The sequence below is a fragment of the Natrix helvetica genome (genome assembly GCF_964273705.1).
Source record: "Natrix helvetica genome assembly, chromosome: 1".
Taxonomy (NCBI): Eukaryota; Metazoa; Chordata; class Lepidosauria; order Squamata; family Natricidae; genus Natrix; species Natrix helvetica.
This window is the reverse complement of record NC_138548.1, coordinates 303,267,029-303,293,455: the sequence shown is the minus strand read 5'-3', so window position 1 is coordinate 303,293,455 and position 26,427 is coordinate 303,267,029. Positions and strand designations below refer to the sequence as shown.

Here is a 26,427-nt window from a genome sequence, read left to right as displayed (position 1 = left end):
AAAGTGTTCAATTTTGGCAATAGTTCTGGTCTTTTTAAAGTCTATATCATGTCCTGTGGCTTTGAGGTGTTGGACCAGGGAAGAAGTTGGTTCCTCCTTTCTGACTGAGTTTTTGTGTTCTTCAATGCGTGCCTTTATTCTTCTGTTGGTTTGTCCGATGTATGTGGTGGTGCAGGTGGTGCATGGGATTTCATATACTCCTTGATTTTCTAACTCTATTTTGTCTTTGGGGTTTCTTAGGATGGTGGATATTTTTCGGTTTGTGTAGAATGCTGTCTTGATGTTGTGTTTGTGGAGGATCTTGCTGATTCTGTCTGTGGTGCCTTTTATATATGGGAGGAGGGCTTTGCCGTTTTCTTGTTCACTGTCTTGGATTTTAGTGGGGTTTTCTTTTTGGATTAGGTTAGTGATATTGTTTCTTTGGAATCCGTTGGCTGTTAGTACGTTGGTGAGAGTGTGTAGTTCGGTTTTGAGGTGTTGTTCGTCTGCTAAGTGTTTTGTTCTGGAGATGAGTGTCTTGGCTACAGAGTTGATCTGTGCTGGGTGGTGGTGTGAGAGTGCGTGCAAATAGCGGTTTGTGTGTGTTTTCTTCTGGTAGATGGTGTGTCCTAGGGATCCATTGGATTTCTTATAGACTAAGACATCCAGGAAGGGGAGTTGGTTATTGGCTTCTGTTTCCATGGTGAACTGTATTTTGGGGTGTAGGCTGTTGAGGTGTGTGAGGAAGTTGTCCAGTTTATCTTTCCCGTGTGGCCAGATTATGAAGGTGTCGTCTACATATCTGAGCCAGAGTTTGGGTTTGTGATCGGATTTTTCTAGAGCTTGGGTTTCAAAGTGTTCCATGAAGAGGTTAGCAATGACAGGTGAGAGGGGTGATCCCATGGGTGCTCCTTCTATTTGTTTGTATTTTTGTCCATTATAGATGAAGTATGTGTTGGATAGGCAGTGGTTGGTCAGATCTAGGATATGTTTGGGGGGGTTGTATTTATTTTGGATAGCTGTCAGGGCTTCTTTGATTGGTACTTGGGTGAAGAGGGATACAACATCGAAGCTCACGAGTAGGTCGCTGGGCTGTAAGTTTTGTTTCTTTATGATCTCTATGAACTGGAATGAGTTTTTTACGTGTGAGGTGATGGATTCTGCATAGGGCTGTAGTTGTTTGGCGAGAAATTTGGCTAGGTTTTGTAGAGGTGAGCCTATGGAGCCCCCACCCAAACAGAACACGCCCCCATCCAATCAGAGCACAGCCAAACTCCCATCCAATCAGAACACAGCCAAGCCCCCTACCAATCAGAATACACCTCCACCCAATCAGAATGCAGCCAAGCTCCCACCCAATCAGCACAAACCCCCACTGGCAGTTAAAAGGAGGAACCGGCTGAGATCTCACATTGGTCCTGGAAGCACCAAGCCGGAAGCACCAGCCTGAAGATGATGAATGAGACTTCATCGAAACGTCGTGAAGATACTTCCAATTCTACGCGGGAGAAAACCCGAACAACCAAAGACATACATACAAACACCCGCGAAAACCTCAGAAAACATATATATATATATATATATATATATATATATATATATATATATATATATATATATATATATATATATATATATATATATATATATATAAAGCCCTAGTTAAAAATCAACAACATAATATGCAATTCAAAACTTTTCTGTTTTCTTTCATTTATATTTTTTTCCTTTGGTTTAAACAGGATAATTTAGACATAGTATATTAAATGCATGTTTATATATCATAGATTTTGAACAGACAGATGATAAAGGAAATATTGTCACATACTTGATGAAAAATTTAGGAAACTGAATATATGCAATCAAGTCTTTCAATCCCAGGCTGTACACATGTGCATGTTTATGATTGTATGTCAGTAATGGTATCCTATTATCTTCACTACTGGTTCGGTAGCGGGAGTGCACACATCCACATGCTCTCTTCGCTTGCTATAACACATCTTCAGTGTGTGTAACATCAGGAAAGACTGACAGTTTGTGAATACTTGGCATTTATCCCAGCCCCAACTCCCAATTTGAACCTCACTAATATTTTGCTCTCTAAAGTAATTTTAACCATCTCCCTTGATATAAAAAAACATTACCTTTATTCTGGCTGTTTTCCATATTCCCATCCTGCATTTTGCCTACATGATGAAAATTGTAGCAGACAAAAAAAATCAAATAACAAACAAACAAAAAACAAAACACACAATAAACAATCAGTACACAGAAAGAGCATGAGAAGGACAAAATTTAAATTTAAAAAGCAATAAAAAGTATGATCATGTTTTAAATAAAATGGAATGCTCATTGAGATATTTATATGCACAAATGATCTTCCTGGACAAAATTTTGCAACTAAATTAATACATTTGCACTGAAGACTTCCCCATGAATTATGTATTAATAACAGTCATACATATTTTAAGGCAGTATGGGTTGTACAACTCAGCACCTAAATTAATCATTCCAAAGTAGCCAAAGAGGTGTTTTTCAACAGCAGCGGGGGAAGGGGGAAGCAAAGGGCGATAAACCAATGAAAGCAGCATCATGACACAAACTCTGGAACTCCTGTTCCACGGTCCCATAATGCCCCAAAGAAGCATATTCTCACTTCTGTCATTCTGACCAAGTACTGAGATCTTATGGGTGCCATTTTTCAAATGTTTCATACTGGTAGTTATGCAGAAGCTCTTGATTGGGTGTCTTATGGTAACTGACTTTTAAGAAGCTTTCTGTACAATTTTAAATGTATCATATTATAAAGGAGCTTGTAATGTATTTTAAGGACCTGGAACATTTTGTCATCTTCTGCTGCTTCCTAATCCAGGGGTGTAATAGGATGGATTCAGTTAGGATTGACATAAATTTCAGAGAAAAATGTAATCATCTAATCTAATCTAGAACCAACTTAGTGTGGTGGTTAGGGTAACAAGCTCGAGAATGGGAGACTGTAAATTCCACGCCTGCCTTAGAAACCATCTGAGTGACCTTCGGCCACTTACTCTCTTCAGCCCTAGAAAGAAGACAATATGAAATCCTGAATTCTGAAATCCTGTCAGGAAAACAGCAGACGCTTGTCCAGGCAGTCCCCAGAAGTCAATATAATTATAATAATATGGTTTGTAATCAATACCAGCTTATTGATTTTTAAGTCTCTTTGTCAGCTAGAAGCCTGGGACTACAACGCTTATGTGGCTTAGATTTCTGACCTAGCCATAGTTCATCCCTCTTAATACAGAGCTTTAGTGTCATTTTAAAGATGATTTTTTTTTTCAAAAATTGAAAAAAAGATAACAGGCCCAGTGGCTTGTTCTGACATCTGAAGAGTAAATAGGCTACTAAAAGCATTTCATAGATATTCTCTCCAGGCTCCTAAAATGAGCATTTTTCTTCTGGAATATAAGTGCAGAAGGCATAAGGGGGGAAAAAACCTCAATTTTTTCCCCCCAACATTCAAGTTCCCTTTCTTTTGAATGTATTCAGAATACAAGTGAAATGTTCAAAGCAGCCACAATAATTTCCAGGTCATGCTGCCTGGTGCCCATCCGTTCCTAAATACTGATATCTCCTAGGGCTGCACTTTGCAGAGAAATCCTTTGCTAATTTTTCCAGTTCAGAAAGCTCTGCTAAAGTTTCAACAAATGCAGAACAAAAATTACTGATCAAATTCTACATGGGAAGCTCAAAGACCATAAAGCTTTTAGTCCACAACAAAATCTAGGCATTACCTCAGACTAATAAAAATTAACATTTTAAAAAGTATTTTATTAAATGGTAGAAATAGTACTGTATTAAAAGATACGAATGCTAAAAATATTAGAAGTATTTCTAGGATATACATTTCCAGCCTCTTTGTTTATGCTTTTTAAATATTTAATTGTAGTTTGAAACTTAACATAAACAAAGTTTGTTATGGACATAGTATTGCAATATGCAAATCTAATAGGTCTAGGTATTTATGACAAATCAGATTATATCATATGATTAGTGAGATTATACATGACAAAATAATCCAAAATATTGACTTAATGTTTAGAAGAACAAAATTCATTAAAATTTCTGATGAAATCAATCTTTATTGATTGATGTGAAATAACTAAAGACATTTGAAATAACAAAATTCCTGCAAAGGAAATAAAGTTCAATCTTCAATTCAGTATTTCCCCTAGAAAAGTGTTTGGTAATTCGTAAATCATTCCACACTGATTTCAGCAATTCACTGTAACTTTATTGTCATTCATTTACATTCCTCCCCCCCACTGGAATGAACGTATATGTTTATATATAAACTCTCAAATAGTATCTTTTAATATGTACTTTTCGAGAATAGTTTTTTCCTGAATTTGTAAAAAGGAATTGCATGTAATGTTGACATTAGCAAGAATCCTTCATGTCCAATTAATTATTGTAAAACTGATTTACTATTGTTTATAATGGTATATTGTATAATATACCATTATAGTTATTTGCCTGAAATGAGCAAATTCATATAATAGAAATTATATAAATAAATACATAAATTCTTTACAATTACCACAAATTCAAATTTAACTCTTTTCTGTAATGAAAATATGACACCTGTTGTTTTAAAGTTCTTTTGAATGTTTTACATCCATTATTCATGGAGAATACCTTTGTTGGGTATACAATTATCAAAGATGATTTCATGTTCTTTCTTCAGAAAAGGAAATATTATAATATTGCCATGTGTTAAAATATTGACATACAAAATCCTTCGGCATTAAATCCTTAGAATGGAGGAAAATGTCCACCAGGGTTTAGTTATGTCTAACTATTTTAAACATCTTAACCTGATATTTTTCAATCTACTTTTTATTGCATTTAAACTACAATTTAAGCATCTTTTTCTCAAGGTTTTTCTTCTTCACTGAAACAGTAAGAGATGGAGCCTCTGAATTTCTCTGAATTCTTGAGACACCAAATCAAGCAAGAAGTAACTAATATTCAGACATAATAGCTGAAAATATCTTTCTTCCCTGGCTGGGACTACTATGGAAATAATGTTTTTATTTTAAAAAGAAAAAACTTAGCCAGGATTGTGGGGACTTCTGTCTCCTGGCTCTCTTCACTAGAGAGCTTATCTTGCCATGGCTTTTCACTGCCAACCTGTCACAACTGACTTCCCTTAAAAGCTTCAAGTACCTATATAGAATGAGAAAGGCACGTCTACAAGCCACGCATTTTTGTGCTTGCATATAGTGTTTACACCTTACTCTACAGATTGCTTTGGTGGATATGACTTCTTTCAATTCCACATTATCTATTACAAGGCTTAGTCTTAACAGTCTTAATGTGTTAAGATCTCAGACTTTATTATACAATAATAATTTGGACATTTCAACACAGCCAGAGTTTTACACTGTACTTTCCTAGATGCAGAGAAAAATTTCTGAATACTGGTTTTGTCTGGTGAAAGAGGAAGCAAAATAAATAGCAGATGTAGCCTAGAATTTAGTTAAAATCTAATTACTACGTAAAGCATTTTCAGATTAATGTTCTACACAAAAAGAGTACTTCATCAAATGTAAAAATGATTGTGTTTGTTATAAATTATTACAGAATAAAATTATATTCTGAATGCACATAAATTGAAAATTATGTTCAGTCAACATAAAACCATAGAAATCATAATGGAAGCAACTATTGAATATTTTGTGAGTCCTAATCAAAGGAGATGTCAATGCCACACACTTTGGGGCCGCTTAGGAGAATTAGATCTCATATTTATTTTTCAGATTTTTTGCTGAATAAATCCCATCACAACTTTCCTACTTTTTCTTTTTTTGTAGCTAGCCAATTTGCTTAAATGGTAAGTGCTCCTAATTTTCCTTTGATGTCTCATCTTGTTACTACCTCCAGGAGATTCCAGAATATGCTTTCTTAGAATAAAACTAAGACTTACTTAATTCTGAAATAATTACAGCTTTGAATGCTGTTTTCATGAACATTCATGAATAATTATTTTTTTCCATTTCAGTGGATTCTTCCTGTTGAAGCCATGCTAATATGAAACATAAGAAAGGAAAGGTATGGTTCTCTCTCTCTCTCTCTCTCTCTCTCTCTCTCTCTCTCTCTCTCTGTGTGTGTGTGTTTGTGTGTCATACACACACAGACAAACATTCTACTTTCAGTTCCTTTGTTGTAAAGTCAAGTCTGCTGCTATGTAGTTTCCATGATCACCATCATGTTTCTTATTATCTTCCTCCAATTTGCCTTTTGCCTTTGTCTTGTATTTCATCAATAAAATAAGTTTCTGGATCAGATATGTAGGTATTCAGATATCACTAAATGATCTCAGCATCCCTCAACAGAGGACAGTGATGGGAATGACAGTTCAGCAACAGCTGAAGGAACACAGTTTTCAATTCCTGGTTTATTTAGGTTCATTCAAATAATCAAGCACATGCCTTTTAAAAGCAAAACAATAATAAAACAAAAATTGTCTATCCAAATTATGCTAGCCATTTAGGACAGTGGTACATTTACCAGGAATTAAAACATGCAGGTTTTCATCAGACAGTAAGATCTCTGCATGTCCTAAATGCAGATAATTTATGAACTCCAACTGCTCTTAAGAGCTTCATGTTATGACAACTTGATGAGACAGCTTTTAAATTGATGTCAGGGTCTAAAGTTTTCCACAACTTTTAACTGGGAAGACAGTCAACAAAACAAAAAAGGCAGCTGTTGTGGAACATGTATTAAGGGGGAAGAAAATGAGAGATCTTTAAATTAGATTTTTATCAAGTGCTGTAATTTCAGGTTACACCTATTTTTTCTAGATTGGCTGTGATATAGACAGTAAAATAATAGTCAACCTCCCAGTTATGCAAAATCAATAAAATTCAATAAGATGAAATGTATGAGTCTAGCATGTTTGAAACTAGAAACAGTCTATGCAGTGTTCACTAGGAATCAAATGCAAAAAGTAAGTAATGTTTAGATTTACTTTTCTTAAATAATATTTCTACTTGTCAGCATAGACACATATTTAGCCCATGTAAATTGCTTCTGAAGCAGCTGGAAGTTATAAAGTAATTTTGATACAGTTAAACAATAATTGTTTTAAAGACAAAAGTAAAAGACTTGGCCATATACAAATTAATTTGAATGAACACAAGCCTTAATAAATTTTTCAGCATAGCATTTTGCACAAATCTTACATATGAGCCACAAGAAAATACTGTACTGATCAACAAACAAGACCAATGCAACAATATTCTGGATCTTTGATTCATGCATGAGAACTTCCCAATATAGTCCATACAGATATAGAAATATTATGAAGAAAAATGAGTCTGAAAAAAATACTACAGAATCCTTTCCCTGAAGAAAATCATTAACAAGCTTATCGTTGCTATCGTTAGTGCTTGTTATTAACAACTGTAGTATTAAATAGAATTGAATACTAATATTTAAAAATAGTGTTTGATTGACAATATACAACTCTATAATGCTGCTTCTGTTGTTCTGATAAAAGCACTGAGAACATGTGGATGCAATTTTTCAAATGTTCCATGGTTATTCAAAACTTTGTATTCCAAGTAGTTTATGGTACATCCTCCTTAACAGCTGGATGTAAATAACGTCTAAGACATTTTGGCACCGACCCTTGGCTGTTGTCCCCAGCCACCTACCTTAGCCAATCTACAGCCAGCTTTTATCTTCTACTGGCCATTCTCCATGGACAATGGACCCTGGCCCAATGCCCCTGACCCTTTGTCAGCCCCACACCTTTGGCAGCCCCAAGCCAATATGGTGATGGGCAGCAATGATGGTGCTGAGGGGATGACTGAAGGGGCATGCAATAGAATCGGTGGCAGGGAGGAAGGGCCAGGAGCGGAGGGCAGAGGTCCATTGTCTGTGGAGAATGGCCAGTGGAAGGTCAGCAGAGGAGGAAAGCTGGCTGTAAATCGGCTGAGGCAGATGGCTGGGGTCAAAGGCCAAGGGTCAGTGCCAAAACATCCCATTCTGATGTAAATATTTTAAATATAGAATGTTGCAAAGAAGACTGTAATGTGTTTTAAATTACACACATTTCAGGTTTGCACAAGGTGTTCTGCTACTCCATAATCCAGGGGAGAATTAGAATTAACTCATTAAGGTTGTCATGAAATTCAGAGAAGAACTAAAATAGGCAGAGTTTATCTCAAAATATGCACTTATCACAATAGCATTTCCTCACACTTCTTCCACTTGCTATGATAAATATAATTAACATAATACAGCACAAAACAACATAACACAACATACATAAATGAGAATCAAGGTGGTATAGTGGTTAAGCACCATGTTAGGAACTAGACATAGGCCCCAAAACACAGGGATGGTTCATTGAGTCACTTTCAGTCACAGGAAGAAGGCAAAGATAAACTATTTCTGAAATCTTGTCAATGGATATCATATGATACTAGCATCACCTAAGTATTCAACTTACCATTTACATCTCATGACTAAATTGAAACTAATGCCTTGAATGTCTTCCTTTTTTGCCATTTTTGTTTTGTTTTGTTTTTGAGGCAGAGGAAACATCTGCTTGAAGAAAAATATAGGATCTATACTTACTCACAATTTTTTTGCCCCTATTTTTTGCCCCTGGTAAAATTCAATTAGATCAATATCCAGGTTTATGGATCCATGCTTTTATTATTAAGAGTATAAGCAATAATGTTGATGTCAAAGAATAAAATGAATATAACAAAAATATTCTACAATATACAAATATTTCATCTAAATCTCAGATTAAAATTCCCCATTCATACTTAAATTTATTTCCTTATATGGAATTTATAATATGAATATGCTAAGAAATGGAGTCAAGAATCTAGTCAAAGGCACATTCCAAATTTCAAAAATAAAGTTTTTTTTTCCAAAGGAGGAAAAATGCATGAAACCATATTCAAGCCACATGGATAAAATCTGTTACACTGGCATCATAATCTATGGAAAATGCTTAACTTGGTGCTGAGAAAAATTGGTGGGACAACACAATGAAGTGCATTAATACTATTTGTATATTAATACTATGTGTGTTTAAGCCAAATTCCTGACCACAGGAAGATTATTTTCCCAAAGCTACATTGAGACCATGAATGCTTATGAGAGTGCCACTTTTGGAAAAATAGAATGAGAAACAAAATAGACAATCATGCCATCTTTCAAGTATGGATTGGGAAGCATGGAAACAACAGTTTGATGTTGAAAACCTTAACGAGGAGAAAACTGATTTGAAATATACTTGAAGATGGTCTTTAAAATCTGATTCAACAGTAAAAGTCCTTAATTCCTACTTGAGTCTGATTTGAAAAGATCCCTAGGTTCCTAGTTGTTCCGGTCCCAGTGTTCCATGAGTGAGAAAGACCAATTTGGCTGGCTATAAAGAATTGGCTGTGTGGCATCTCTTATAAGCTGCAGTACAATAGGTGCTCTCACCCAGTAACCCCATGCATATCCCACACCTGTGCAGTTCAGGAGAGAAAGAGGGAAGCTGATAGAGTTGAGAGAAATTGTTCAAATAAAAACAATCCCGGTGTTCTTAACGTACCATTGACTAAGCTGGTATTTGCATTATCAGTGGCAATTGCACTTGCTGCCCCATCTGTAGTTGAAGGAGGATGGAAGGAGGAATGGGAAGAATCTACTGAGTAATAATGAATAAAAGAAAAAAGAAAAATAATAATAATATGAACAAATTCACATGACAGAAACATTTATGGACTAATGTGGCTTTATTTTTTTTCCAAAACATAGTTGTTTTAAAGCAAGCAACATAATGTCTAGAAATGAATGCTATTACAAGAATGTTACAGAAGTGGAGAACAAAAACTCATACATGGAATATTATATATAAAAGGAAATGTGAAAGACATTTAACAGGGTTAACAAACTTTAACAAAATTGGTGAGAAACTGACTTTACATAGTACTTCTAATGCCTTTGTTCCACTATGCAGACATTTTTAGGTTACATTTTAAAAAACTGAAGGAAATTTTTTTTAAAAAATTCTGCATTCATAAAAACCATCTATCTATAAATGATAGATTATATTTTAAACTATATTAAAATATCACAATATCCATAATTAATATACTAAAAATCTATCTGAAAAATACCCTATTTAAAACCCCTGATTTATTAATAAGGAACCATTTTCAGTGCTAAACCTGATAGTGTTTTTTGAAAACTCGAGAGAACATCCACTAATGCTGTTTGATGTTCCCTTTATAGTCTTGTTTCAGAAAAAACAAGTTCATTATAATATTGTTTGATGTTTACAGGAGATGATGACAGGAGATAAATCACAAGCCAAAAATTATCAGCAGTTTTCTTTGCAAAAAGGGGAACAGGACAAGCAAGAAGTTCTTACATCACAAAAAAGACCCATGAAAGTTTCCTACTGATTTTGTACTACTTGAAGGTGAAGCTGTACTGAAACTGAGTTAATTATCCATCATGAAAACCTTCTCTGAAGTACAGGTTCTTTACTTCAGAAAGTCTCTTTTGCTGTTATCTATGTTTTATTTGTTTTCTATTATGGTTGATCTTTTCAAACATACTACACTGAGAAATGCAAATGCTAAGGGAAAATTTCTTGTTTTCTGAATTAATGTCATGCAAATAATATCTAGACCAGCATCTGATTTAACAGATAAGAGATTCAGTTCTTAGTTTATCTATTCCAGTTCTAAGTATTTAAGATTAAGAATGCATGCTGGAGTCCCTGCCGACATTAATTTTTATCAACTTCCAAAAAAGGCACATCCTTTTGTTGTCTTGGGCTGCACATTTTAAAGTCTAATTTTAATCACAGACAGCAGGGGACATAGTGATATTATCAGAACAGTGAGACCAGGGTTTTCAAACATTTATAGATTTTGACTTTGTCTTAAAACAAAATTAAAATAAGTGCATTATATCTATTACATGTGTTAACATATTTCTTTTGATGCCTAAGTTTTATATGTGAATTACATGCATGCTATTTTCATCTTTTTAAAAGGACAGATTGCCTGCCCCATAATTCTAAAACCTAAACTGTTGAGCTGAGGTTCCTGCCCCTAGTCCTGTAGGAATATATTGGGGAAAGCTGTGTGAACAGAGGTAATAGTCCGTCTTGGGATAGAATATTGTGAAACTTGGGATCATTAAAGAAGTGTTTTTACTCTTTAGATTATTATGTTACTAAATCTTCTGAAGGTCAGATATGGCAACAACCAAAAGTATATATGGAAGACTATTGGAGTTTCGTGTCTTGAAACAATGGGACTTTTTCAAACAGAAGTCAATAAGCAGTATAGTGTCATCTACTTAGAAACAACAGGAGGAAACAAGCTTGGGAAGTAGGTCATGTACATCGTGGCATGTAAGATATTATACTTGACAGGCATGTGGTCTGATCATCATTAAGTTCTAAACCAGCCTCTTTATTCCATTATAATCACCCTCTTCTTGGCAGATAAGGTTGGTGGTCATGCTAGATAAAGTTTATATGCCTGCTTTAAGGAAGCTTCCTGTGCATGCATTTTATTTATCCAATTTCCAGGCACCTCATCTTTCTATTAGTTTTGCTGTGCTACAAAACATGTACATGTAACAAAACGTAAGTGAAAATTTAAAAATGGCAAATTCATACTTTAAGCTGGCTTTTCCAAAGATTTGCCATACAGCCAGAAAACAGTGAATAAAAATAGGGATTAAAAAATGGTACACATTTATTATTTATTTTCATTCAAATTAAATAGCAAAAGGGGTTTTGTGAAGTATCCACTCAAGTCTTTTTAATCTCTCAGCCATTGGGAGGAAAGTCCCATTAAAAGCTGATTTTTTTTCTCCTGTCGAACAGTATGTTTCTTATTCTCTCTGCAAGCTGATGCCCATCTTCCTGTATCATATTGCATGATGATTTTTGCAAAATGTTAATGAGGAAGAAAGACATACACCACAGGAAAATGAAACACAAACACAGACTTTTGGAAAACTTGAAGCATACATACAATGAATGCATGTCCTTAGAGACCAGGGACATAAACTAATGACTCCCATTTTTCACAAATTCATGCTGGAAGCATACCAAGGTCCTATTTAAAGGAATAATGTATGGACAGAAGTTCTTTCAGGACAACAGCTATTGGAGGCTTCCTTGAATGAACCTGCAGTCATTCATAGCAATGAATGTTAAAAGCTTGTTAAATGTTTTATCTGACATGTAATAATGTCTTATGAAAGCTATATGAACAACGTGACTCCTATTTTTTTTACCTCTTCTTCAACTGACAGAATAAACTGGCAAATTATTATTTAAAATAGGATAAGGGGGAACTATGCTTAAAAGATAGTTGTGGGGGAAAAAAGATCTTCTTATAGCAAAACAGGCATAAAGTTTGCAGATACTGGCAAACTAAGGCAAATAAGATTGTTTGGTTCTTTATATAGTTCCATTTTTATCTATTTCTATTTAAAATGCCTAAACAGCAAGTCTTAGTCACCCATACTTTTTGAGAAAATTTCTTTCTAACTCATGCTAGTGTTCTACCCTGACATCGTTCTTAGCAAAAATTGATACAAGAAATGATAAAACTGATAACAATTTTATGATATTCTGTTTTGTGGGAGCTGTTCTTCATTAGTATTTATTCTCAGTTAAAGCTTAGAAACTCTGGAATATATTTTCTTAAGTTCAAACAAAATCAGTAAGTGGTCCCTATTTTTCTACTTGCATTTTTTACGTGCTTTCAAACTGCTAGGGTGGCATATAATCGTGTGTCTGTGTGTGTCTGTGTGTGTCTGTGTGTGTAATATACTATAGTTGTTTCTTTTAAAATAATTTTATCCTCCTTTATATGTAAGGAGGCTATATTTCCTTGGGAAGAAGATCCAGCAATCTCAAAAGGATTTCTGAACAGAAATACTAAAGCTGGGATTCAGTGTGAAGTAGTGAACAAAAATAGATGCTTATAGATGATCTAACCACAGGGGCATTAAAGTTCAGGTGTATTTAAGACTTTCTGTAATAGGCACAGAACAAACTTTTATGAAAGAAGAATGAATTTCTCAATAATATAGTTATTAATGAACTAGTGATAAAGAAGAAAAATATTTAAATGAGAAAATCACTGGATATTTGTAAAGAAGACCATTAGCCAAATCTCACAACAGTAGTGTAAATTATTATTTTATTCAAAACCTACAGTAGTTTAAAGAGATTGGGAAGGAAAATAATAATAGTAATCCCAGAAGAAAGCAATAGTGAACTCCTTCAGTACTGTCGCCAAGGAAACTGCATAGTTGTGTCCACATAGTCAACACAGGGATAGCTTTATTTTTAGGGTAAAAAGATTTGGCTTTTTGGGCTGAGATTAAAGTGATTGTCACATAACTTCCCATGGAATCAAATCAGCTTTTTTTCCAAGAACCTTGCCTTGTGGGAAACATTCTTAGCTTGCCTGTAGATATTTTATTAGGTCTAAATGTTCATTTCCATGGATAGAAGCATTTCCCATTCATAGAAGGAGCCTCGGTGGCCCAGTGGAGTGCAGTACTGTAGGCTACTTCTACTGACTGACTGCTGACTGCAATTTGGCAGTTCAAATCCCACCCTTCCGAGGTGGGTAAAATGAAGACCCAGATTGTTGGGGGTAATATGCTGACTCTGTAAACTGCTTAAAGAGGGCTGTAAAGCACTGTAAAGGAGTATATAATTTTAAGTGCTATTGCTATTAGACTCACATAACTGTTTATCCATGAAGGGATCCTTCTTCTTTTCATGGAACTGAATATTTGAATCTAACACTGTTTTGCAAATTTAAACTAATTCATGTTAGCTATGAAAGACATAAGTCACGCATGACTCTTAATCTCTATGCTCCTGGCAAGCAGATGAAACCTCTAAAATAAAAATCATGATCAATAAAATACAATAAAACTTTAAATAAGTAGGGTTTTAAATTTATACTTCAATTTATGTTTCATATTTTGATATTACAATTCAATTTCTCCAAATGAAAGAATTATTATAGTGATAATTTATTTTTAATGAAGCAATGAACTTATCATTCTTTATATAACTTCAATTTGTAATGAATTTGGGATATATATTAATACAGAATGAATCTTGCAAAGAAGTATAGCTAATGTAAAATCACATTCGCTTCTCGTATTTTAAACCATCCATACTAAATGTTCAAAATATCCAATGCACACATGGTTCAAGCAACTCACAGCCCTTAAAAATTATGACTAAATTCATTGGACTGAATTACAATAACATAAATTCAAGTATTCCTACATAATAAATTTGAATATCACGGCTATGTTATAAATATAGATATTATTTGAGAATATTTTGGGTGAATTTGTACCTTTTTTATCTTTTTTTTCCTCCTCCTCTCCAGCACCTAGTAGAGTAAAGATGATGCCTGTTTGAGAATTAACTCCCACTGCAGTTACCAGCATTCTTCCTGAGCCTTCCATGACATGGGTACCTAAAAAGATATTTAAAATATAGATATTAATAATCAGTACATTCAAGCTATTAGCTTAGGATAAAAAGTTACAGCCTGGCACTCTCCGAGCTTGGATGTCTTCTTGTAAATGTTTCATTACCAAATTAGGTAACATCACCCATGCTATTAGCTTGGTACTAGTTTGGTAAAGAAACATCTGCAAGAAAACACCCAACCTCAGAGAGGAAGAGGACTCTACATTTCAACCCTGACCTACAAATAGTCTCTTGCATTGATAAAGTTACTGTTAGACACACTGAACTGTGGCCTTCGTTCCACTTCTGAGAGCAAAAGACATAGCTAACGTACAATCTCACAGAAGATATTGGGTATCTTTGTTTATTGCATTTAAAAAATGAGGCTAATAATGACTCACTTGCTGTATAAAAGTAAGTATTGAGATCACAAGGAATTTCCACTATGCAAGCCCTGTTCATTTTTAGTTGAGTAAAAGGCAACATGACAGAATTACATATGAAATTAGCTAGATTTCCCTTAGATACTAAAATTTAGAGTAATTCAAGCATAAAGAAATGGGAGAATTTCTTCTCACAGCACTTATGCAATTCACAAATAGACATATTACAGTTCAGCACTCTAGATAAATTCATGGAGGATACTGCTACAAATAGTTTCTGGACATCCTAAAAATATCTCCTTCCAGGATCAGGAAAGCACACTTTTGAAGAAAAATTGCATATGCAATGAAAGAGGACCAAACTCATACTTAATGCTGATAGGTCATTGATCTGAATTATATTTTGTCTCTTGTTATGCAATTACGTTATTTTCATATACTGCTTTGGAATAAAGTCTTAAGCACTCATTGATGTAATAATTACTTCCAAATCCAGAAGTACCTGTCACCCAACCCCCTGGACTGGATCTAGAACAATGTGTTCGCTTTTTAATGAACACACAAAACCAAGTGTGTTACGGACAGGCGGCTTGGAACAATTTTGCTCTCAGCCCCAGGGGAAGGAGGAGGGGGGAGAGCCAACCAATGATGCCACACCCTTGCTTAAAGTGATTTTCTTTGAACTTAACCTCATAATATACTGATGATCTGAAAACTTTGGGAACTTTGAAAACTTTGTTATGCCTCTAAACCCGAAGCTGGCAGGGCAAGATGGCACACTTCCGTTGTCTTCATGAACTGTGAAACCTGACTCCACCTTTAAAAATTCAGGCTTCCGGTCTTTGTCTCCATGCTACTCAGATAAATCTCTTGTGGATTGCTACTCTTTGAACTCCCTGGAGTGAAAAACTTTGCTCTACTGCCAGGGTGATTAGAGAAACTCTCTTCTGCCTGGACCTTCTGCCTCCTGGACTCATCTGGCTGCTCTGCCGTTCTGACTGTCCATTCTCTATACTGACTGAACTCTTTATTCCATAAACAATGCCTCCTAAAAGACCACCTCCTGGAAAGCCTGGCTTTGCTACCTCTGCCCCGACATCAGCTACTTCCAGCCCTGCTACACAATCAAAGATAACAGACCTGATGCAACCTAAAAGTACAGAGATGGATTTCCAACAAATGCTTCAGCAACTTTTACAGGGACAAGAGGAAATCAAGAAACAACTAAAGGAGATGAAAGAAGAAATTAAAGAGAATCAGGCCCAAATTTATAAGAACTCACAGAGACTGGACCTTCTTGAGGGTGGGGCGGCTGAGATGAGGGAGGGGGTGGAGGTGGTGCAGAAGGGAAACAAAGAACTTGATACCCAACAGATGAAAACAGAATTTGAGAGAATGTCCTTTTACCTTAGATTTCAAAATGTGATGGAAGCAGATGATGAAAATATAAGGGACATCATGACAAATATTTTGGCTGAATACATTCATAAAGAAAAACAACAGATGGAATGGGAGATAGATCTGGTTTATAGAGTGAACTCAGCCTATGCTAGAACACACAACGTACCCAGGGAGGTACATATTAAATTCCTTAGAAAAAGCACAAGAGACGAAATTCTGGGTGCACAAAGGGGGCAAGCCTTGACATACCATGATAGGGAAATAACCATCCTGAAGCAGATCCCCAAGAAAGTGAGGGAAAAAAGAAAAAATTATTCGCAATTAGCGAATAAATTATACCAGAAGGGGGTGTGGTTCAGATGGCTGATGCCTGAAGGTATGTTAATATTCTGGGAGGAGACAAGAATTAGAATCAATACACCCATCGTTGTGTGATTTTTATACTTCCTCCGTGTAATGTTTAATTGTATAATATGTGTTTTTTATTTATTGTATGCCGCCCCGAGTCCCTTCGTGGAGAGGGTGCGGCTAACAAATCTAATAAATCTAATCTAATCTAATCCATAGAGGCACAGGCCTTTATGGAAAAAAACAAAACACACCTAGAAAAAACAGAAGATCCTACAACAGATATGCAGGACACGGGAGGGGCCGGAGCTCTGTTGGCGGGGGGAGATGGGGCAATACCAAGAAAGCTCAGATCACAAAAATGAATAAGAAAATCTTTTTGACATAAACTGATCGAAAGTACCAATGGAATTAACATGTGGACTATATACTACTATGTATTAAACTGACTGAAAGTATCAATGGAATTAACATGCTGACTATATATGACTATGTATTAATGACTTTTACCTAGATGTATACTATGAGTTTGGAGGGAGGGGGCGCCTACCACACTTTGCAACTGCCAAAATTTGTATACCTTTTCCACTACCTTTTCCCTTCTAAATTTTAAAAAAACCAATAAAACTTTGTTTAAAAAAAAAAACAAGTGTGTTGCAGGAAATGGTTCTAATAAAATCTGAGGAGAAAGCCAACTTATGAGCACGAGACTGCTGTACCGACAGAGTAAAACTAAAGACAGAAATCTCATTTCTCATAAGCAGATTAGTCATGGCCAAGTGTATGGGAAAAGATTGCCAACTGTGATCCATTTCCTAACATAGCCAAGTAAGACTCCAACAATCTTGCTGATTAAGAATGGTCAACCTGAAGATAAGAATCTTTGATTCAAAGAATCTTTGATTCTGTTTTTATTTCAAAGGGGCTGACATAAAGGAATTTTTAGTTTCTGCTTATTGAATACCAATTATTAAGTTTCACGTAAGCACAAGCCATGGAATTTTTAATTCTCCCTCCTATAATAAAACTCCAGGGCTAATCCACCCTTTCTCTGTGTGAGAGTTAAGAGCACTCTGCTCATGATACAAACAATTCCTGACTCTCTCCTGTGACAAGTATATACTGGGATATAAAAGTAGTAGACAAATAAATACCAATCTTTGCATTTTATTTAAATAAGTCCAAAAAGGAATAGAAAAACATAGTTTTTAGAATTAGCTTGCTAGATTAAGAATTAGTGCAGAAGAGTGTTTATTCAGAAAAGAATAAACATTCGTATAACACAAAGCAGTTGCTATAATGCACAGTAGATATTTCCTGCTTTACATATACATAGTAAGACAAGAATTCAATACCAACATACTGAAATTGATACATAAATTAAACCAATCATGCCTAGAAGTGAATACAAATGTAAGCAAGTGTCATCTTAAAGTGTTCAGTGAATCCAAAATATGTCCTAGGTGAAATGAATTTGAATATAAGTATGTCCTAGGTTTGAAGCCTGCTGTAATGCTTCTATTTAGCAAGACTCCAATACTGGAATACTTTCTGCTGAAGAATCAAATGCGAATTTTAGTTGTTTTTTCTCCGGGCAGTGACTGACCTGATTCCTTAATATAGCTGCATTTTATTCATTTTTTAAGAAATTAATAAAGCATGATGTCCACCAGTGTGTTCCTTACTTCTGAACAAACACAGGTTTCTTTTTTCTTTCCTTCTTTTCCTAAGTTTTTCTGATTCTTTTTATTTAGATGCAGAGAGAGTCAAGCAAAACATCTCTATGATATTTCTCAGGCAACAAATCAACATTTATCTGACAATTCATATTTTGGACCATTCTTCTCACCTGTAAAACAGTCTTCAGAAGGAGTAAATTTGCAAGGAAGAAGCAGAATATTTTTACTCAGAGAAGTTTCTTTTTGCCATCCAGGAATATGTAATATCCCTTTTGCAATAGAGCTATTGTCTCTTTTTCATGCTATAACAGATTTCCCACATGTCCTTAGCAAAATGCTTTTCTCTTATATTGGCAATAACAGCAATAAATGGCATTCTTATAATCCCATAAGAAGTTGAATGCTGCTTGGGACCACAGATACCATCAGTATTGAAAAGGCCCACAGGATGCATGAACTCATATATCACTTTCCCTTACTTGCTTACACATTCCACTTTTGCGGATGTAGAAGCAGTATCCAGGAAGAGCTTAGGACAGATACGGTACTATATTGAGGTCTACTACAGTGTGTTATGAATGATTAAATGTTGGATTTCTGTGATTGGACTTACATCTCCTGCTGTGTTTTCTACACTGTGTTTTGAGCTTTCATGAAGAAAGCCTGTACTGATTGCTTAGTTTGCCATCCTGGAAAATACAAGGACAAATGAATATGTATACTTTGGTTAATGTAAGGGATTTGTCTTTCTCACATGTCTAGATGATGCATGCATATCGTAGCATCATCAACATATAATCTACACAACATCTCTGCAATGGCACACACAGATGCTATAATGAATATGTGATCATGAGTTTTTTTAAGATATGCTTATTGCTTAGCGATGGTAGTTCCAGTTGCTCTTGTTAAGCAAGGAATTAGAACTTGCAATTTCTACATTGATTTTTTTGTTTGTTGAAATCAGCAGGGAAGGTGCTAAATGGCAATCACGTGATTGTGGGGAAAATTCAGGAACCTTATCATGATAGGGCTGAATAAGTAAGTACCACTTATTCATCACCATTGCAAGTTCAAACAGTCACTGAATGAGAGGTCCTTAAATAAGGACACCTGTAGTTCCATTAATTCATAAAGGAGAAATTAATCATATCATTAAACCAATATGAAGTAAAAGCATGGCAGGATTGTAACTTATGCAGACAGCAGAAGTTTTGAATTCCCTTTGTAGTGATACTTATTGCTTTTCATTAAGTATGCACCCAAATGCACTCAAATTCTGATACTCTGTAAGAAATTCATTTAAACAAGACAAATGCCAAAAGAATTATTGGCAAGAATGTGAAAAAGAAAGAGAGGGAAATATCCTACTTAACAGATGTTGAAAAGAGCAGATGAAATAAAGATTTTTTTTCTTTAAAAATATTTTGTAAATAGAAGCAATAGTACTTAGACATATACCGCTTTACAGGGCTTTACAGCCCTCTCTAAGCAGTTTATAGAGTCAGCCTATTGCCCCCAACAATTTGGGTCTTCATTTTACCCACCTTGGAAGGATGGAAGGCTGAGTCAACATTGAGCCTGGTGAGATTTGAACTGCCAAATTGCAGGCAGCAGGCTGTCAGCAGAAATAGCCTGCAGTACTGCACTCTAATCACTGCACCACCATGGCTCATAAAGACAAGGTTATGAACAAAACTGTGTGATTTTGGACAACTCATTCTTACATCTTATTTCCCTTTCCCAATATATATATAAAATATAAAGAAATTGGCCTGTATAAGGATATGAATGATATACAGTAACACTTACAGAACTTTTACAAATGGTATAAGTATAATTATTTCACTTCTGGGTCTTATTACTTTATGAAATAGAGGAGCAAATTAACAATTGAAAAGGCATTTTAACAGAATATATGTTTTGTTGTAATAATTTGAAATGTAAGAAGGATAGTGTCAGCTCTAATTGTTTTGGCCCATTGAATGAATCAAGGACCTATTCCATCAAATCAGTGTCATCTTATAGGACTCAATAAGTGTGCTTTCTGTGGTGCAGAACCTGCCCTCTGAAATGATATCCACGCCCTCAAATTTGTGAGACTCCCACCTTTATGACATTCCCCAATTATTATTATTTTTGTCCTCCAAGCTGGTTATGGAAGCCCTTAGCTTAGGTTTATTCTAATGATTGGCTGTGTTCTCTTGTATATGTGTAGTTTCATTTCTTTTAATTGCAACCTTCCAAGAGCCACTTATATGTGTAGTTTCATTTCTTTTAATCACAGCTTCAACATTTAAATAAATAAATATTATTTTATAATAAATAATACATAAACATATTATTTCATAATAAATTATACCCCCCCAATCTCTATACATGCAAACATATTTAGCATACGTTTCTATATGTTTAGACATGTATTGTGTATATGCACCTTAACTAATGTTACATGAAAAAGAAATTGAACTAATGTGGATTTCAAAAAGTGGTTTTCAAAAAGTGTGTTTATATAAGTCAGCTGAAATCATTTTAAGGCAAATTCTAGTGCAACAAATATATACATATATAATTTTCTACTAACAATTGACCTGACTGACCATTGTATTGTTGTGTAACTATTCTTAGCAAAGATTAAATAAAACCTTGCTTTTCATCTCCATGCATGAGTCAGAAGTAGCTAATATTATGCAGCAGCTAAACAAAGATTTTTATCTACCCTATTTTCTGTTAAAAAACAGATAACAGTATGAATAAGAAAATAGGAAATGTTTATGCCCTCAATATTACCAAAAACATAACTAGAATAAATGCATTATGTACCCAATTCATGCTGTCGGATCAATACACAGTTAAAAAGAAAAAACCCTTCTATCCTTTATCAAGTCTTTAGTGAGAGATATTTGATTACCAATGGATTTTCAACAGCTCATCAGATTTCCTTTCTCCCTACCCTTTGTGAATAGAACTCAATGTTAGGTTCCTGAGAGTTTCACCTAAAGAATATATACTTTGACCAGCTGCTAGAAGGTTACATTCTGTTGTTGCTGTTATTCAATCTTTACATTGCTTCTGGCTCTTTGTGTGACACTAAACATCAGTCTTCCACGACTGTCTGTTATGTATCCCAAACATTTATGCTTTAGCTTTGCTATTAGTGCTTCCACTGAGCGGTTTGCTTTTATTTCATCCAGTATTGAATTATTTGTTTTTGCATAGTAGAGTCAGTTCTCATATAGCACAATGACTCCGTTGTTAGGAAACCTTCATGTTATACAAAATTATACAATCTGAATAATAGGTTTTATGGGGGAAAATAGAGTTGGGCCAGACCACTCAAGAATGAAAACTCATCTGTAACCAAAACATGACCAAACAAACTAAATAATCCAGTATTTCTCCTGATTATCCATAACATCATCTCACATAGATGGCTAATGATGAGCTGAGTCTTGAATGTAGTTTTTACAGTTGTTTTATTTTTGAAAGTATATATGGAAATTGAAAAAAATAATTGCTCAATGCAATCTTTAACATATGTACAAATAAGTACATATGATACTGGATAGAATCCTGTAGGTTTTTTGTGACTTTAAAAAAAAACCTGTCAGACAGGCATCTTGTTTCCTTTCTTCTTCATAGAGTGTAGGGAAACCATGGTTGTTTTATCTTACAGAAGGTCTGTCTATCCATTTATTGTTGCTTTACGTCTATCACTTTATTTAATTCTTATTGCTGCAAACAGGAATTGGTAACTGATCAAGTCTCAAAACTCAAACAAGCTATAAGCCAAGCAGGTCTGTCTATCCATTTATTGTTGCTTTACGTCTATCACTTTATTTAATTCTTATTGCTGCAAACAGGAATTGGTAACTGATCAAGTCTCAAAACTCAAACAAGCTATAAGCCAAGCAGGTCTGTCTATCCATTTATTGTTGCTTTACATCTATCACTTTATTTAATTCTTATTGCTGCAAACAGGAATTGGTAAATGCTCAAGTCTCAAAACTTAAAGTAAAGAATATTATTGAACATGTGAGTGCTTGCATATCCCCAGTCCTGTTGCTTGATAGGGTCCTCAAATCTACCTTTAAAGGCTTCTGTGCCTCCCGTATCCACAAAGGAGATATGAAATATATTGCTGGAGTGATATCATCTAGGTTGAGCATAATGTAAGATGTCCAATACAGGATTTTAAAAGTTTTTAATCCACTTCAGTAATTAGTAGAAAACTATTTACATTCATATATATTTTCTGAATGAAGAATACATAGATAATGAACAAAGAGGAGAAAGGGTTATCAAAGGTTTATTTAATGCACAAAACATACCTGAAAGCAGCATTGGATCTTTGTCAACGGATTTGCGGACTTGATCTGACTCTCCAGTTAAAGAGCTTTCATCAATTTTAAGATCGTTTCCTTGAATAAAAACTCCATCAGTAGGTAGCAGGTCACCTATCAGTAAAATCATAAAGAGAAAATCTAATTTGAAAAGGTGTATTTATTTTGCAATGTATGAAACTTCCTTACTCCAGATTTTCATAATTAAAGTATGAATCTTCAAATCACTGCAATCCAAATAAAAATATACTCCTGCTGTAGATGAATCTTTAGTAAGTTTATCAGAGTACTACCACCTGATGAATTTATTATTGTTCTCTCTCTTTTTCTCTCTTGTTGCTAATTATCAGGCCATCAGAAGTAATGTCTATGCTAAGTATCCACATATATAGTATATTGTTTGACTGGATCAATCTAGAGAATATTTTAGCATATGGCAAGCAGATTTTTAGAACTGATCACTCTATCCTTCACCATGGCATCATACTGCAACATCTGGCTGAAAATATCCATATAATCCAAACAGGCTTTCACTGACTAATGATGTACATTTGTCTTATCTTCAGAAGAAGCTTGTGTGATAAACTTAAAAATACTTCTGTAGACAGACAGCTATTGTTGTGTACGCACTTTTATGACAATTCTAAAATAAAAGATTCTTGCAGCCTTTACACTAAAGAGAATCCAAGCCAAGCAGGTATAAGTAAGGAGTGCTTTTAGTCCCCTTATTTAATTGTATATTAACTTTCTTTTGGTCAAAATAACTAAATTACCACATAAGCATCTAAAATTAGCCAATATTCCAATCCTACTGTGTATAGAAAATGTAGTGCTTTTGTCACAAACTTCAATTGGACTTAAGCAAACCTTGAGTACCTTAGCCAATTACTGTTCTGTGGAAGCACAAAAAAAATCAATTATTCAAAAACTAAGATCCCAATTTTTGCAAAGCAACATGGAGTGTATACAAGGAGGTTAAAAAGCCAGATTATACAGCAGAGAAATTTTTCAAAAGCTTAGGCATGGTGCTCCATTGTTTTACTAAATGCAGTGCACGCAAAAATTATGTTATCCAAAATCCACAGAAAGCAGTCATTTCTAAGTATATCTGAGCAGTACTGAAGCTTTATTAACCCAAAGGACAACTACAATTATTGTTTGGTGCACAGTTGGATCCTTAAAGCTCTTTTGCTCTACTAAAAAGAGCTTACTCCAAATTTTTAAAGATTATATCCAAATGGCTCCAATGTTCCTAATGTAGTGTAAGAAAAGGACACAGATTTCACCAAAGTTGAAACACACACATAGATATGCATTATTTCATATTGTTCTTTTTAGAATGTCTGAGCTCTTTCCTTAATGAGAACAATTCTTAATTAATATGAAATAGGACAATTCTACAAAAAAATACTATCTCTATAGAGATAAAGATATATAGATATAACTTTTGTAAACTAAACTTGATATTTCAAATTATAGATTGATACAAGCAGAGATAGAAATACAATATTTAGATACTATAATTGCTCCATATGTTTTAGGTTATTTTTCCCAACTTGCCTGCCTGACTTTATCTTTAAAATGTCAGCTCAAATTTCCTTAATAAGCAATTAAGGAATTAAAATATCAGGTTGCAATGTGTTCTCATCTTAACAGTACAATTCCACTGACTATGTGCTGGACCAAAGCTGAATTTTGGTTCATGTCATGGATAAAAAATAATATTGTGCTCATGTTGCAGCAAGCCAATTCAAATATATACAAAAGATTATGCATACCATTTTTTTTTCATTGAGACAGATAGAAATGGTGTTCTTGACATTGGGATGTCTATTATTATTATTATCAGAATTATACTCAATTTCTTCATTAAGGGTGGATGCTATTCTGCAACCACAACATTTCAAGATATGAAGCAATATTGCTCTTTTTTGTCTTCTCTTTTGTCCCTTAATATTTTGGGGTCCACCCCTATCTATTCTTCCTTAAATTATTCTTCAGTTGATTTTCACTAACTGATTTCCCAATACCATTATTGATCCTCAATTACATGGTACCAACCAGTGATTTTATCTATCAACTTGAGCTAGTTCTTTGATCACTAAATATAATATTATGTTACACCTTAAAATTCAAAAACAAATTGAACTTTTTTTTCAAATAATTAATTGTATGTTATATTACATTTTTTCCTGTGTATTATAAGTAATTGGCCTTAAGTTTATTAGCAATTATTTTCTTGATACTATTTAATAGGTTATAAAGAATTCCTAAGGATTCGGACATAAATTTTCTAGAAAGTATACAAAAAAGCATACCATATTTGACTTGTGCAATGTCACCAACTACAATCTCTGCTACTGGAATCTGAATTACTTGTCCACCTCGGACTAGGGTAAACTTTTGTTCTTGTTCAATACGACTCTGAAGTCCACGGAACTGCTTTTCTTTGCTCCAGTCATTAAAGGCTGTAACCAGCACCACACATATAACCGAGAGCAGAATGGCAGCCCCTTCAATCCAACCAGCTTCTGCCTCACCTTCATCTTCAGCTCCTCCTGCAGCGGTGGCACACTCTGGAGAACGACAGCCAAAAATAGGACATTACTTGAAAATTATAAAAACATCATTTGAAAATTATGAAAATTATAGAAAATGTAGAATTGTAATTTTTAATATTGAAGATTCTGATAATATAATATCACACTTACAGTTAACATTATGGGATCTAAGACAGCATTTTAGAGCAACTAAGAAAGAACAGCTACATTTCTTCAAATGGATTATTAAATAAATCTAATTATTAGATTTCATCAGATACATTAATATGTAACACAGTAGTGTTTGAGAGTCGGTTTGGTGCAGTTAAAGGACCAGCCTAAAAATTAGACCATAGGTTCTGGTGCCACTTTAGTAGAGATGGTGTTCAGCAGGTCCTGACCTGTACTGGAGAACCAGTAGCGGAAATTTTGAGTAGTTCAGTGAACCAGTAAATGCCACCTCTGACTGGCTCCACCCCTATCTATTCTCTGCCTCCCGAGTCCTAGCTGATTGAGAAGAAATGGGGACTTTTCAGTAACTTTCCACTGGAGTGGGGAGGGAATGGAGATTTTATAGTATCCTTTCCCTGCCATGCCCACCAAGCCACACTCACCAAGCCACTCCCACAGAACCAGTAGTAAAAAATATTGAATCCCACCAGTGCACTTTAGGCACAAACCCACTTAAGGCACTAGTCATTGTCTGCCAGCCCTAGGAAGAAGGCAAGGGCAAATCATTTTTGAAAATCTTGCCAAGAAAACTGCAAGGACTACTCTAGGCCATTGTCAGGAGTCAACACTGGTCAAAGGTATCAAAATAATGCACTATCTGAAATTTTGCTGTCTAAGAGGCTGGGCTTCAGAGAGGTTGGGCTTCGGAGATAGAGAACCTTGGATATTTTATGCCAGCAACTGTTGAACAATTATCCTTATATATTAAAGTTGGAGGTCTGACATCAGGAGACACAAGTAAGGAACAGATCGAAGAGTATTCTCTGGCATTGATGGAAGAAGCTATGAGTAAACAAGATCCTAATTCTCTTTTTTTGTAATAAACTTTTATTGGTTTTTCAAGATTTATAGGGAAAAGGGTAAATGGACAGGTATACAAATTTTGGCAGTTGCAAAATGTGTGAGGCCCCCCTCCCTCCATACCCATAGTATACATTTATATATAATGCATTAGTATATAATTGATTACAATCAGCAAAT

General features: G+C 34.8%; 1 protein-coding gene across 6 annotated transcripts in view; it reads right to left on the bottom strand.

The window, feature by feature from the left end:
- Window positions 1–26,427, bottom strand: part of ATP2B2 (ATPase plasma membrane Ca2+ transporting 2) — a 146,968-nt gene that overhangs the window by 66,405 nt on the left and 54,136 nt on the right. For 5 of the 6 annotated variants that reach the window (XM_081934895.1, XM_081934890.1, XM_081934893.1 and 2 more), the window contains exons 3-7: window positions 24,994–25,251; window positions 22,664–22,789; window positions 14,403–14,525; window positions 9,590–9,685; window positions 2,124–2,165 (exon numbers count right to left, since the gene is read on the bottom strand). In XM_081934895.1, coding sequence (XP_081791021.1) covers window positions 2,124–2,165; window positions 9,590–9,685; window positions 14,403–14,525; window positions 22,664–22,789; window positions 24,994–25,251 — 645 coding nt within the window. The remainder of the gene's footprint in view (window positions 1–2,123; window positions 2,166–9,589; window positions 9,686–14,402; window positions 14,526–22,663; window positions 22,790–24,993; window positions 25,252–26,427) is intronic. The other variant, XM_081934891.1, reaches the window with a different exon arrangement.